The 15,308-nt window shown below is 43.2% G+C and overlaps 1 protein-coding gene across 2 annotated transcripts in view; it reads right to left on the bottom strand.

Moving 5' to 3' along the window:
- Positions 1-4,573: 4,573 nt before the first annotated feature.
- Positions 4,574-15,308, bottom strand: part of PCCB (propionyl-CoA carboxylase subunit beta) — a 95,650-nt gene continuing 84,915 nt past the window's right edge. For both annotated transcript variants that reach the window (XM_023187908.1, XM_023187909.1), the window contains 5 exons: positions 7,901-8,008; positions 7,560-7,660; positions 6,802-6,900; positions 5,653-5,752; positions 4,574-4,836 (listed from right to left, as the gene is read on the bottom strand). In XM_023187908.1, the coding sequence (XP_023043676.1) occupies positions 4,715-4,836; positions 5,653-5,752; positions 6,802-6,900; positions 7,560-7,660; positions 7,901-8,008 (530 nt within the window). In that variant the 3' untranslated portion in view covers positions 4,574-4,714. The remainder of the gene's footprint in view (positions 4,837-5,652; positions 5,753-6,801; positions 6,901-7,559; positions 7,661-7,900; positions 8,009-15,308) is intronic.

The raw sequence follows: 15,308 nt of genomic DNA, 5'->3' as shown, positions 1-15,308 counted from the left end.
AAAGTTGGGCTGGGGAGACCAAGGCAGGGTCAAAAAAAGAAGCTAGAAGAACTCTGCAACAAAAGCACTTTCTAACAAGCATTAGAAGGCTGTGTTGTGGATGTGCTCCCCATTACTCTAGCAACTCAAAAAGATGACCAGCCATCTGTTGGCACTGCTTTGCAAGGGATTCATGCAGGAGATAGGAAAGGTGTCTGAATGTAGTAGCTTTTTGGGTTCTTTGAGACACAAGCCCAGGGGAACAGACCACCAACCTCCCTGACCCCTACTCTTCTGCCAACGCTTAGAAGTCCATCTCACCTTCCTCATCAGCTGAGTGGCAGTACTTTGAAATGATTAGAACACAGGCTTGGGGTCAAACCCATCTGAGTTCAAATTCCAGCTTCACCACTTGTTAGCTGTGTAGCTCAGGATGAACTGGCTTAACACAAGGCAGGGGCAGGACCAGCAAGACCCTAGCAGTGCCTCCTACACCACAGCTCACCATATTTGCTCTCAGTTTAAAGACAGACGCTTGTCAGCTATCAGCTCAGTGGACCCAAGTATTTCCCATTTATACAATCCCGTGTTTTTTCTTTTTCCCTTTAAGGTGAGGGCACTAGCTGGGAAAGGCATTCCCACACAACAGCCAAGAAAATACTCAACTGTCATTACTCTCAAGGCATTCCATGGTCCATGGAGGCTGGTCCACTTGACAAAGTTTCCAAGGTCTTGCAGCGTCGAGTTTCTTTGACCAGCTGAGTTTCTGTACGGGAGTTTCCCCACCATCCAAGGCTTCCGTAAAGCTGCTAGCCCAGTTGCTCTCCTGAGCTGGTTCCTCTACCATCTCAGTATCCAGATTGCACAACCTGGTGAAACACTTCTTGGACTCTTCCCTCCAAAAAGAAAAGCTTGTATATACTTTTGTATGGACCATAGCAGAGATCATGAAAACAAGAACTGCTGGCTCAGAAACTCACTAGGGAAGCAAGGGAGGGACAGAGTGTCCAGGACCACCTACATGGGCTAAGGAGTCTGGAGAACAGGGAGCTCTGGAAGTGGTGCTGGAGCAGAGGAATGCAACAAAATATGGATCTGGAGTTAGTATGGCAGCTGAGAACAGGATTTACAGCTTAGTAGGAGGCCATAGAGATCAGTGAAGAGACTGCTGCAAAAGTCCTCAGAGCCCAACTAGGATTGGTGACTGAAGGAGAGCAAAAAGATGCTTAAAAAATAAAAAATAAATAAAAATAAAGAATGACCCTTAAGGGCTACTGGGAATGGGGGGTAGGGGAAAATATTTTTGAAATGGGAAAAATGGAGAATAAACAGTCACACATTAAGTTGACCTTGAAATAATGATTCACTGTCCAAGCAATGCTTACAGATCTCTGGAGCCAAGGGAAAGCCATCAGCAGTGGGAGGGCCCTGGGTTTTCACCACAGAGGATGCCCGGGGGGCATCTTGGATCAGCACTCCATGGTTGCTCCTTTGCTCAAACTTAATCTCCAGTTCTGGTAAAACTATTAATGCTTTACTTAGTAAAATCAAGTCAACAGTGTAGGAGGAAAGGCTTTAAATTGGTTTACAAACAAAAATGATAATTCACATTGATAACCACTCAGTTACTAATTCAGGTAACTTAACCATATATCTTCAGTTTAAAGACAAAATGAACTACAAAGAAGTCTTGAACTTTAGAAGGTTTATTGTTGATAGAGCTGTAGTGATTCTGAAACTTGTATTTATGGTAGCACTGAGCAAATGAGTGAAATATATTGAGAATAATGGGAGCCAGAGTTATTACTGCTGTGGTAAGAGAGACAATACCGAATGGAGGAAGGCAAAGAAGCACCCATGGTGTTGGATTAGAAGTTTCAGTATGGCCGGGCGCGGTGGCTCAAGCCTGTAATCCCAGCACTTTGGGAGGCCGAGACGGGTGGATCACGAGGTCAGGAGATCGAGACCATCCTGGCTAACACAGTGAAACCCCGTCTCTACTAAAAATACAAAAAACTAGCCGGGCGACGTGGCGGGCGCCTGTAGTCCCAGCTACTCCGGAGGCTGAGGCAGGAGAATGGCGTATACCCGGGGGGCGGAGCTTGCAGTGAGCTGAGATCCGGCCATTGCACTCCAGCCTGGGAGACAGAGCCAGACTCCGTCTCAAAAAAAAAAAAAAAGAAGTTTCAGTATGAACTCATGATTTAAAAGTACCGCAAATATGTATTCATATATACATGTGTTGCACATATATATACACACTTATTTGCATAAATTTTCCTAGTTCTGTCTGCTGAAATGCCTCAAAGCAATGATACTCCAGTATCAATGTGAACACTTAGTGACAATTTTAGCTTCTAAATGACATACCTACTAAAAGAAACTAAGAAACTACTACTATATACTACTACATACCTATTAAAGAAACTCCTTGGAGAAATTGCTGATTCCCGGGTTGGGCAAGGAAAATATAAGATAAGCCTAGAGCATCATCTTGTCAGAAAATAAGGAAATACTTAAAAAATCAGTGGGATATATTAAAAGGACCTGGGGAGCCAGGTTGGAGGAGCTCCCACTAACCAAATTGGGTCATTTTAAGCATCAAAATGAGTAACATTAAATATAAAAAAAAAAATCAACAAGTCCAGGCAAGCCACGCCAACAAGTCCAAGTGGCTCACGCCTGTAATCCCAGCACTTTGGGAGGCTGAGGTGGTCAGATCATGAAATCAAGATATCAAGACCATCCTGGCCAACATGGTGAAACCCCATCTCTATTAAAAATACAAAAATTAGCTGGGCATGGTGGCGCACGCCCATAGTCCCAGCTACTCAGGAGGCTGAGGCAGAAGAATCACTTGAACCCGGGAAGCAGAGGCTGCAGTAAGTCGAGATTGCGCCACTGCACTCCAGCCTGGCAAGAGAGTGAGACTCTGTCTCAAAAAAAAAAAAAAAAACAACCAAAAACATCAAGTCCAAAATGATACTAAGAAAACAAAAACAGGAGAAAAGAAAGCTCTTCCTTACCTAGAGTTCCAACTAATAAATATAGATATGAGAGTTAGAAATAACATTTTATAATCAATGCAGAATCATTGATTGAGGCAAGAATCATCAATGAATACTAAAATTATTGGTGAAAGTTTATTTAATTTTTTGAGACAGAATCTAGCTTTGTCATCCAGGCTAGAGCGTAGTGGGGTGATCTCAGCTCACTGTAACCTCCTCCTCCCAGGTTCAAGTGATTCTCCTGCCTCAGCCTCCTGAGTAGCTGGGCACATGCCTCCACACCTGGCTAATTTTTGTATTTTTAGTAGAGATAGGGTTTCACCATGTTGGTCAGGATGGTCTCGAACTCCTGACCTAAGGTGATCTGCCCGCTTCGGCCTCCCAAAGTGCTGGGATTACAGGCATGAGCCACCGCGCCTGGCCCAGGTGAAAGTTTATTGACAGACAAGATTAAATAATGCCCCACAAATTAGTTATCAGTTACAAAGAGAAAATGGTAACTACCATGGAAAAACCTTTGCAGCCATGACCTTAATCATGTGATCAGAATCAGTTACCAACAGCAGGAAAACCTGACATCATGTGCTTACTAATGTGATGCACTGAAAGGAATGTGTTAGTCTTATCTGAATCTAAACCTCAGGAAACAGACACCCCAAACTGAAGGACACCCTACCAAATAACCAGCAAGTAAGCTTTCCTCAAAAATGTCAACGTCATGAACGACAGACTATGTAAGACAAAGGACCTTGTTCCTAGGAGACACACACAAGTTTTTGGGAACACACGGTCACGAATCTACAACTGACTTTCAAAGGGGTCAATTAAATAATTATATTGTATATGTTACACAATTATATAATTATATAATGTAAAATACATAATATAAATTATAATTATATGTTAGATATAATTATACATTATATCAATATAATTATATTGATATATCGATATAATTATATTATATAATTATAATTAGATATATCTTATATGCATATTATGTATTATTAGATATCTAAGTGTGGAAGAAATAAAGCAAATGTAGAAAATGTTACCAACTGGAGAATCTAGGTAAAGTGGATACGATACAATTCTTGCAACATATCTATAGGCTTGAAAATTTTCACTTAATAAAAAGTTTTTAAAAATTTTAAGAACACATTTCTGGAAATAACCTGAGTCAACACAGGGTGCTATGTCTTATTGAGCATCTGTACTGCTAAAAACATATTCCACAACTGCAAACATCACATTTAATCCTCAATTCATGGGGAAATTAGGAGATAGAAAGGGCGTATTATATTATCCCTATTTTTAAAATAAGGAAACTGAAGCCTAAGAAATACTGTGCCTTAAAAGCTTATTATATATCTCACCTATGGATAAAAAAACTAATTCCTAAGAGAAAAAGAACAATATCCAGAGGTGTGAAATAAAAATTAGCTCTAGGTGATAACACTGTGTACTATTTTTCCTTCTAGTTCTATTGATTTTTCAGACTTCCACCATAAAAAATTGAATTTATGCTCAAAAAATACAACTTAAAATTTTTAATAAAGTAAATAATTTTATAGTAAGGCACAAAAGAGATCTTTCTAAAATTTAATAAACTTTGTTATTCTAAGTTATCCAAGTATTTGAATTCCCAAGTTTCATGATTTCGAAAGGCAGGAATGGGGTGTGAATGGGCAGTAATTCCATTCTTGGTTTCTTTTCCTTTGAATTGTTTACAAGGGAATATTTGCATGTTTTCTCCAAGGACGTTGTACCTTCTTGCTGGCCAACACATCCAGGTCACAGCAGATTCGGGCACGTGTAGAAGAAGGTTGGATGATGTCATCCACAAATCCTGGTGAAGCACAGAAAAGGGAGTGGATCATCTGCATCCCCAGATGATGCCACCCTTCGACTTTCTGCTCAGCCTGGGCATCATCCCTGGGGCCAGCAGTAGAAGCAGCACCCAACCTGATACAGAGAGGGTAAGCCCTGCGAATCCTCCCTTGTATAGCTGGCCTATTCTGACAGCTCTCCACCTTCTGGCCTAGGAGCACTTGGCAAGAAAAGGAAAATTTGCCACCCTGTGGCAAAAATGATACTGTGCAACTTCCAAATCTAGGCCTCAGTTTCCCTTTGCCCCCTTGCTACTCTCGGGACGCCATGTAAGGAAGCCTGGACTAGCCTCCTCAAGGGTGAGAGGCCATGTGGGGAGTGAGTCTAGCTAACAGCAACTACCAAGTAAGTGACGCCATTTTGGACTGTCACAGAATGACTATACCTGTGTGGGGGACCCCAGGCAAGACCAGCACAAGAACCCCTCAGTTGGGCCCAGATCAAATTGTGGACCTCACAGAACCATAAGCAGGTGGGGGAAATGGTGGTTGGTTTAAGCAGCTGAGTTATAGAATGAATTTTTGTACGGCACTAGACAACTGGTACAACACCTAGAAATTTAACACACTTCGGCAATGTTGTTTTAATCGTGGTACCAAAGCAACCTGTTCCGCTGTCCTTAGTCCTAAGTGATGACTTGCCCAGGGACAGTCCCAACCCTCACTAGTCAACAGATTAGACTGCAAAGGCAAAAAGGCAGTTATGTGACAATTTCTGTAGAGAAAGAGTGAGCAAGTGACCAAACAAAGCTGCCCTCTTCACCACAGTCCCCTACCTCTCACTGCTGCAGGGAAAGGGTTGGCAAACTTCTCGATGTACTCTGCCTGAGCAGCTTCCACATTCTCATGCCCTTTGAAGATGATCTCCACAGCACCCTGTGATTAGAGGAGTCCATGAACGTCTTTGGTCGTCCCAACCTGGACAGATCTCCTTCAACTCATTATCACTGTGTGTGGTTGCAAATTTCTTGGTAAATCAGTGTACTGGGGGGAAGTGCCATCTCTAAAGGCCACAGCATAGAGGGAGGCACTGCCCGGGGGTGACCATCATGACACAGGGGGCTGCATGATGGGATGGGATGCTTCCCTGTGGCCCCAATGAGGGGCAGTCAGGCAAAAGTCAGTAGTTTCTCTCCCCAGAGCCCATTCTACCATCTCCATTTGCACTCATCATACTTCTGAGCCAAAGATGTTAGCCCTGTTTTCCATTATTAAATCCACGGTCTTGTATCAAGGGGAATTAAAAGCACTACTTCCCTTTTTCAGTATCCTGAGACCTGAGTATACAATTCGGTGGCCAGAGGTGGCCAGATAGAACTGGAAATTAGAAGGACTGGCCTTCAAGTCAGAGCACCTGTAAGTCCTCTAGACTTATAGAGCATCTATAACTCTAGGGGGACCTGCAAGTTATCTGATTCAACCACAATAGCTACTTCAAAGCAGAGAAGGAGTGAGGAATAGGTCAAGCAACAGGAAGTACCTTGCCCAACGTCACTATGGTCAGACCTACAGTTTAGCTTCTTATGAGCTTAAAAGAGTAGCTCTGGGGCCCTCCCTGGAAGCTAAGGTGGAGTTGGGAGAATGTCCAATCCTTCTGAAGGTGACTTCAGTTGACTCAACCCTTTGCCCCCTTTACTTTCAATCTCAAAACCCACTCTGGACTCCTCTCACTTTCCTTTCACCTGCCCCACCCACCTTGGTATGAAGACACCAGTGTGGGCCTGAAGAAAGGGTATAGGACAGGAGGCAGAGAGGTCTCCGGAGCCCCAGGAGGGAGACTTGCCAAGGTCTAGGTCTCACTCGCCTCAGTCCTGGCTCACCCTAGGGGCCCTGGCCTCTCTCCAACACTTCCCAGCTATGCCTTGAGCTCTGGCTGGTAGAGTCGAGTCCTTGTACCCAGAAAGGGAAAAGCTAGCGGCCCTCACCTTTGCTCCCATGACTGCAATCTCTGCGGTGGGCCAGGCATAGTTGGTATCACCACAAAGGTGCTTAGAGCTCATGACATCATAGGCACCTCCATAGGCCTAAAACAGATCCAAACGCTGAATGTTAGAGCCTGAGACAGCCAGATCATGTCCCTGAAAGACCCCAGGAGACCAGATAAAACGGGGACAAAGAACAAGAGTAGCCCCCTGGGGTCCTGAAGGCCCATGGTCTGTAAGGCCTTTCAAAGTTAATGCTCATTATCTTTTCTGGCTTTTTCCCACTGCTGCTTTCAGTTCCCTTGTGTTAAAAAACCACAGACATGGCCGGGTGCGGTGACTCAAGCCTGTAATCCCAGCACTTTGGGAGGCCGAGGCAGGTGGATCACGAGGTCAGGAGATCAAGACCATCCTGGCTAACACGGTGAAACCCCGTCTCTACCAAAAATACAAAAAAATTAGCCAGGCGTGGTGGCGGGCGCCTATAGTCCCAGCCACTCAGGAGGCTGAGGCAGGAGAATGGCGTGAACCCGAGAGGCGGAGCTTGCAGTGAGCCAAGATTGCACCACTGGACTCCATCTCAAAAAAAAAAAAAACCCACAGACATTTCTGTGGGGCTGGGAACAACGTCCTCAAGACGTCTTTTTAAGGATGAGCAAGGTATACTCCTTCCAGCCCTGGTAAAACTCTGCCAGACCTCCCACCATGGCTATGCTGTAGAAAAGTGAGCGGGGTCATGGCCTCCAACATGAGGTCCTCACCTTCCTCGTGATGACAGTGACTTTGGGTACAGTTGCCTCAGCAAATGCGTAGAGAAGCTTGGCGCCATGCCGGATGATGCCCCCGTATTCCTGTGCTGTGCCTAGACATGAGAAGAGTTACTAGATATCCACAAGTCCTCACATGGTTATCCTGCCACTCTCAGCTGTGAGGTCTTTCCCACCTCTGGAGAGGGCCATTCCTTACACAGTCCTCTCTTCTGGACACCCAGAATATATGCAGAAGTCACAGGTGCTCGGGGAGTTCTGCAAGATCTCCAAATAAAGTGGGCACCTCACTGGGAAAGGCAACTCTCCTAGCCCCCACTCTGTCAATAACTTACCAGGTAGAAAGCCAGGGACATCAACAAAAGTGATGAGTGGAATATTGAATGCATCACAGAATCTGACAAAACGAGCCCCTTTCACAGATGAATTAATATCCAAGCATCCTAGAAAGAGAGAGATTATCCATACTGAGTATCCAGGAAATTCCCAGTTCTATCCACAATGGGAATTTGTCCTCAGCAGCCATCCAGAGCTGGTTTCTGTAGAGGCACCAATGTTTCTTCATTGCAGAATGATAACAGGGATCCCTCAAACTCCAGGAAACAGGGAAGATGAAGAATCCACCTGTCTGTCACTGGCCAAAGAGGCCCAGGACTAGACTCAACTGTAGACAGACCGAAGGGCTGCCGCCAGCTGAGACATAGCTGGCCTTGCCGCAGAGAACCATCAGTGGGAGGCAGCATTCAGGGGCTGGTCTTAGAGAGTCCTCAGAGCTTCCAGTCAGATTCTGGCTCCACTGGTGATGGCGATGTGCCCTTGAGAAATTACTTTGCCTTTTGACCTAAAGTTCCTATCTGCAAAGCAGGGATGGTACTGCCTCCTAGCATAGTTCTAAGGAGTGAAGGAAATGGAATCTGTAAAGCAGCACAGAGAGGAGCTCAATTACTAGTAAATCTCCCCTCCTAGAAGAGTTTCCAACTTAATTCTATGTGACCAGCATTACCCTGATACCAAAGCAAAACAAGGACATCATCAGAAAAGAATACAGACCAAAAACAAAAATGAAAAATTTTTACTTTTTAAGTAAGGCGTATTATCAAGTCCAGCAATATATATAAAAAAATAATACATCATGTCCGAGTGGGGTTTATCCCAAGAATTCAAGGTTGATTTCAGCATGTGAAAACCAATGAAATTATTAAAGGAAAAAAACTATATGAACATCTCAACAGATGTCGAGAAAACACCTGAAAAAATCTAATATCCATTCATGAATAAAAACATGACCTGGCACAGTGGCTCACACCTGCAATCCCAGCACTTTGCGAGGTTGAGCAGGCGGACCACTTGAGGTCAAGAGTTCAAGACCGGCCTGGCCAACATGGTGAAACCTCATCTCTACTAAAAAACACAAAAATTAGCCAGGCGTGGTGGCAGGTGCCTGTACTCCCAGCTACTCGGAAGGCTTGCAGCAGGAGAATCACTTGAACCCAGGAGGCGGAAGTTGCAGTGAGCCAAGATTACACCACTGCTCTAGGCAACAGTGAGACTCCATCTCAAAAAAAAAAAGAGAGAGAGAGGCTGGGTGCGGCGGCTCATGCCTGTAATCCCAGCACTTTGGAATGCCAAGGTAGGCGGAGTACCTGAGGTCAGGAGTTCAAGACCAGCCTGACCAACATGGAGAAACCCTGTCTCTACTAAAAATACAGAATTAGCTGGTCATGGTGACGTGCGCCTGTAATCCCAGCTACTCAGGAGGCTGAGGCAGGAGAATCACTGGAATCCACAAGTTGGAGGTTGCGGTGAGCCAAGATCACATCATTGCACTCCAGCGTGGGCAACAAGAATGAAACTCTGTCTCAAAAAAAAAAAAGAAAAAAAGAAAGGAGAGGAAAAGGGAAAGGAAATAAATAGGCAAGTCACAAGTCACAAGCCAGGCCCTAGAAATCAATAAAAAGACAAACAATGTAGTCCCAGCTACTCAGGAGGCCAAAGTGAGAGGATTGCTTAAGCCCAGGAGTTTGAGACCAGCCTGGGCAACATAGTGACACTCTGTCTCTAAAAGAGCAAAAAAAGTGGCCAAACGTGGTGGCTCGCGCCTGTAATCCCATCAATTTGGGGGGCCAAGGCGGGCGGATCACCTGAGGTCAGGAGTTCAAGACCAGTCTGGCCAACATGGCAAAACCCTGTCTCTACTAAAAATACAAAAATTATCCGAGAGTGGTGCACACCTGTAATCCCATCTACTCAGTGGCTGAGCAGGAGAATTGCTTGAATCTGGGAGAAGGAGGTTGCAGTGAGCCAAGATCGTGCCACTGCACTCCAGCCTGGGTGACAGAGTAAGACTCTGTCTCAAAAAAATAAAAGAAAAGAAAATGGTATGAAAGCTTTGTAGCTTTTTAATTATACTTGTCCCATTCCCTCCCTGGTTCTGGAGGAAGCAGAGCAGACCTCATTCACAAATTTCTGCATAAGTCTGCTCTAACCTGTCTGTGGGCTGCCTGAAGGGCTGACACAAGGAACACATCTCTGTTCCACCTAACTCAGAACTTGTACAGGCTGGAAATGTAGCAGGCATTTCTCAAAATCATGGTAAGGCAGAGGAACAGCCTGCAGATGTCTGGCCAAAAGATTATTGTTGAAACCACCTAAGACATGGGAGAGAAAAAAAAAAACAAGGAGGGAGTGTCTTTAGGAAATTAGTGAATTCAAAAGCACCCTTGAATAGGGGGAATTCAGAAAGACACATGTAGGCCTAGGACAAGACACACGATCAGAAAAGATCTGAGAGGGGAAATTAGAAAATAAGTTGAATGAAAATGAAAACACTATTACAAAGCAAAAGACCTGGAAAAACTTTAAACTCCCCAACACAGAGCCAATTTCAAGACCAGGAGTTTTCTTGTTTGTTGTTTCTTGGTTTTAGTTCCTGGTGTTTAAGAAAATTTCTGTCAAAGACACAAATTAAGAAACAGGCTAGGCATGGTGGCTCACGCCTGTAATCTTAACACTGTGGGAGGCCACTTTGGGAGAATCTCTTAAGGCCAGGAGTTCAAGACCAGCCTGGGCAACAGAGCAAGACCCTGTCTCAAAAGAAAGAAAGAAACAAGAAAAGAAACAGGGACTTCAGTGACTACAAATGACAAGAAATATACAGTCTCTGGAAAAGTAATTGCAAAAAGACACTAGACAAACATATATGACATTCAGTGTCAAAAAAAAAACAAGAAAGCTTGGGAAAAGAAGAAAATTTGACTGCCAGCGTGACCACATTATAATGTACAAATACCCCGTTTTCAATTAAAAAAATCACAAGGTGTAAAATTAAGAAACTGTCCCTAAGTAAGCATAGACACTGAGCTTACTACACAAAGACTATAAAACACTACTAGTGCGTTTTTTTTGTTTTGTTTTTGAGACAGAGTTTTGCTTCTTGTCACCCAGGCTGGAGTGCAATGGTGCCATCTCAGCTCACTGCAATCTCTGCCTCCTAGGTTCATGTGATTCTCCTGCCTTGGTCTCGTAAGTAGCTGGGACTACAGGCGCCCGCTGCCATGCCCGGCTCATTCTTATATTTTTAGTAGAGATGGGGTTTCACTACATTGGCTAGGTTGGTCTCGAACCCTGATCTCAGGTCATCTGTCCACCTTGGCCTCCCAAAGTGCTGGGATTACAGGCAGGAGCCACCACATCTGGCCTAAAACACTACTAGTCTTAAATATATTCAAAGAGGTAAAGGAAAACCTGGACAAAGAACTAAAGGAAATCAGGAAAATAATGAAAAATTCTGGAGCTGAAAAGTATAATAAATGAAATGAAAAATTCAATACAAGGGTTCAATAGGAGATTTGAGCAGGCAGACGAAAGATCAGAGAATATGAAGATAAAACAATTGAAATTACTCTGAGGAGAAAATAAAAAAACTAAGTGAGCAGAACCTAAGGGACCTCTGGGACACCAACATGTGAACCAATATACACAGGATGAGAGCACCAGGAGGAGAAGACTGAGAGAAAGTGGCAAGGAGATAATTTGATGAAACAATGTCTGAAAACTTCCCAAGTTTGATGCAAGATGTGAAACTAGAAATACAAGAAACTCAACTAACTATAAGAAGAATACATTCAGAGACCCACACTGAGACATATTACAGTCAAATTACTGAAAGACAAAAGAGAATCTTAAAAGCAGCAAAAAAGAAATAACTCATTATGTCAAGGAATCCTCATTAAGATCATCCAGTGATTTCTCAGCAGAAACTCTGAAAGCCAGAGACAGTAGGATAACATATTTAAAATGCTAAAAGAATAAAAGTGTCAACCAAGAATTCCATATCTGGCAAACTGTCCTTCAAAAATGAGAGAAAATTTAAGAATTAAGACATTTTCAGATAAACAAAAGCTGAGGCCCTCGGTACCAACAAGCCCACTCCACAGAAAAACGCTAAAGGAAGCCCTTCAGGTTAAAAGGAAAGAACACTAGACAGTATCACAAAGCTACATTAGGAAATAAATATCTCAAGTAAAGATGACTACATGGGCAAATATAAAATCCAGGATTTGAGTATTTTGGTTTCTAATTCCACTTTTTATTTCCTACATAATTTAAAAAGCAAATAAAGCCCAGGTTTCAACTTGTGAATTCTACCATACATTTAAGGAAGATATTAATATACCAGTTCTCTACAATCTTTTCCAGAAGACAGATGCAGAAAGAATACTTTCTAACTCATTCTATGAGTCCAGCATCACTCTGATACCAAAATCAAAGACATTGCAAGAAAACTGTATCTCAATATTGCTCATAAGCTTATATGAAAAAATCCTCAACAAAATATTAGCAGATCAAATCCAACAATGCATAAAAGGAATTATACACCAAAACCAGGCGGGATTTATCTCAGGTATGTGAGTTTAGTTCAACAGTCAAATATCAATTGATGTAATCTATCAACAGTCTGAAGAAGAAAAATCACATGATCATATGAATACAAAAAAAAGCATGTAACAAAATCCAAAACACATTCATGACAAAAACACTCAATAAACTAGGTATAGAGGGGAACTTCAACTATATAAAGAACATCTACGAAAAACCTACAACTAACAACACACTTACTTGTAAGAAACTACAAGTTTTCTAGCTAAGATCAAATGTCCCCTCACCACTATCTTTCAATATTGTCCTGGCTAATGCAAGAAGACAAGAAAATAAAAGGTGTACACATTGAGAAGGAAGAAATCAAACTCTTTGTTCACAGATGACAAAAGTGTCCATACAGAAAATCTGAAAGTAACCGAAAAATAACTGCTGGAACTAATAAGTAACACAGCAAGGTTGCAGGATAAAAGGCTAATATACAAAAATCAAGTACTTTCCTATATACTGGCAATAAACAAGTAGAATTTGAAATTGAAAACAAAATACCATTGATAGGGTTAGCTCTCTGTGTCCACCCAAATCTCATCTCAAATTTTAAGCCCCGTGTGTTGAGAGAGGAACCTGCAATCCTCATGTGTTGAGGGAGGGACCACGTGTCAAAGGGAGGGAGGTGATTGGATCATGGGGGTGGTTTTCCCCATGCTGTTCTTGTCATAGTGTGTGAGTTCTTACAAGATCTGATGGTTTTATAAACATCTGGCATTTCCCCTGCCTGTACTTCTCTCTCTTGCAGATATATGTGAAGAAGGTCTTTGCTTCCACTTTGCCTTTCACCATGATTGTAAGTTTCCTGATACCTCCCCAGCCATATGGAACTGTGAGTCAATTAAACCTCTTTCCTTTACAGAATACCCAGGCTCGGGTAGTATCTTTATAGCAATGTGAAAACAGATTAACACAACCATTAACTTCAAAAAAACCCAAACTCCAAAATACTTGGTATAAACCTAACAAAACAAATATAATATGTATATGAGGAAAACCATTTTTTTTGTTTTTTTGAAATGGAGTCTTGCTCTGTCGCCCAGGCTGGAGTACAGTGGCATGATTTCAGCTCAATGCAACCTCTGCCTCCCAGGTTCAAGCGATTCTTGCGCCGCAGCCTCCCAAGTAGCAAGGACTACAGGAGTACACCAACAATCCCAGCTAATTTTTGTATTTTTAGTAGAGTTGGGTTTTCGCCATGTTGGCCAGGCTGGTCTAGAGTTCTTGGTCTCAAGTGACCCACCTGCTCCGTCTTCCAAAGTGCTAGGATTAGAGGCACGAGCCACTTGTACCTGGCTGGAAAATGATAAAATTCTGAAGAAAGAGGCCAGGCACAGTGGCTTATGCCTGTGATCCCAGAGCTTTGTGAGGCTGAGGTAGGAGGGTTACTTAAAGCCAGAAGTTCATGGCTAGCCTGAGCAACATAATGAGATCTAGTTTCAACAAAAAATAAAATAAAATAAAATTAGCCAGGCATGGTGGTGCACACCCGAGTAGTCCCAGCTGCTCAGGAGGCTGAAGTGGGAGGATCACTTGAGCCCAGAAGTCTGAGGCTGCAGTGAGCTAAGATTGTATCACTGCATTCTAGCCTAGGCAACAGAGCAAGATCCATTCTCTTAAATAAAAAAGAAAGATAAGAAATGTAAAAGTAACTAGATAAAACTGGTACAGTCATCATGGAAAACAGAATGGAGGCTCCTCAAGAAATTAAAAGAGAACTACCATATGCTCCAACAATTCCACTATGGGTATATATACCCAAAGAAATTTAAGTCAGTATCTCAAGGAAATGTCTGCACCCCCATGTTCACTGCAATATTCATGTTCACTTGGCTATTATTCACAATAGCCAAGGTATGGAAACAACCGAAGTGTCTAATGATAAATGAATGGATAAAGAAAATGTGACAGACACACACACAATGGAATGTTATTCAACCATAAAAAATAGGGAGCCAGGTATGCTGACTCATGTCTGTAATCCCAGCACTTTGAGAGGCTAAGGTGGGAGGACTGCTTGAGCCCAGGAATTTGAGACCAGGCTGAGCAACAGAGTGAGACTCCATTTCTACCAAAAAATAGAAAAAATTAGCTGGGCATGGTGGTGCATGCCTGTGGTCCCAGCTGCTCAGAAGGGTCGCTTGAACCCAGGAGGTAGATCATAGCTGCAGCGAGCCACGATCACACCACTGCACTCCAGCCTGGGCAACAGTGCAAGACCCTGTCTCCAAAAAAAAAAAAAAAGAAAGGAAGGAAGGAAAAAAAAAGGAAATACGATTTGTGACAAAATGGATGAATCTGAGGAACCTTAAGCTAAGTGAAGTAAGCCAGCCATAGGAAGATGAATACTGTTACGATTTCATATGTGTGGAATCTAAGAAAGTCGTATTCATAGAAGCAGAGTGTAAAACAGTATTTGCCAAGGGCTGTGGAGTGGGGAGAATGAAAGCTATTGGTCAGGCCAGGCATGGTGGCTCACACCTGTAATCCCAGCACTTTAGGAGGCCGAGGTGGATGGATCACCTGAGGTCAGGAGTTTGAAACCACCCTGGCCAACATGATGAAACCCTGTCTCAACTAAAAATACAAAAAATTAGGCCGGGCATGGTGGCTCATGCCTGTAATCCCAGCACTTTGGAAGGCCAAGGCGGGCAGATCACAAGGTCAAGAGATTGAGACCATCCTGGCCAACATGGTGAAACCCCATCTCTACTAAAAATACAAAAATTAGCTGGGCGTAGTGGCGCGTGCCTGTAATCCCAGCTACTCAGGAGGCTGAGGCAGGAGAATCGCTTGAACCCAGGAGGCAGAGGTTGC

This window comes from Piliocolobus tephrosceles, chromosome 2 (assembly GCF_002776525.5).
Source record: "Piliocolobus tephrosceles isolate RC106 chromosome 2, ASM277652v3, whole genome shotgun sequence".
NCBI classification, from domain to species: Eukaryota; Metazoa; Chordata; class Mammalia; order Primates; family Cercopithecidae; genus Piliocolobus; species Piliocolobus tephrosceles.
This window is presented reverse-complemented; position numbering and strand designations above follow the sequence as displayed.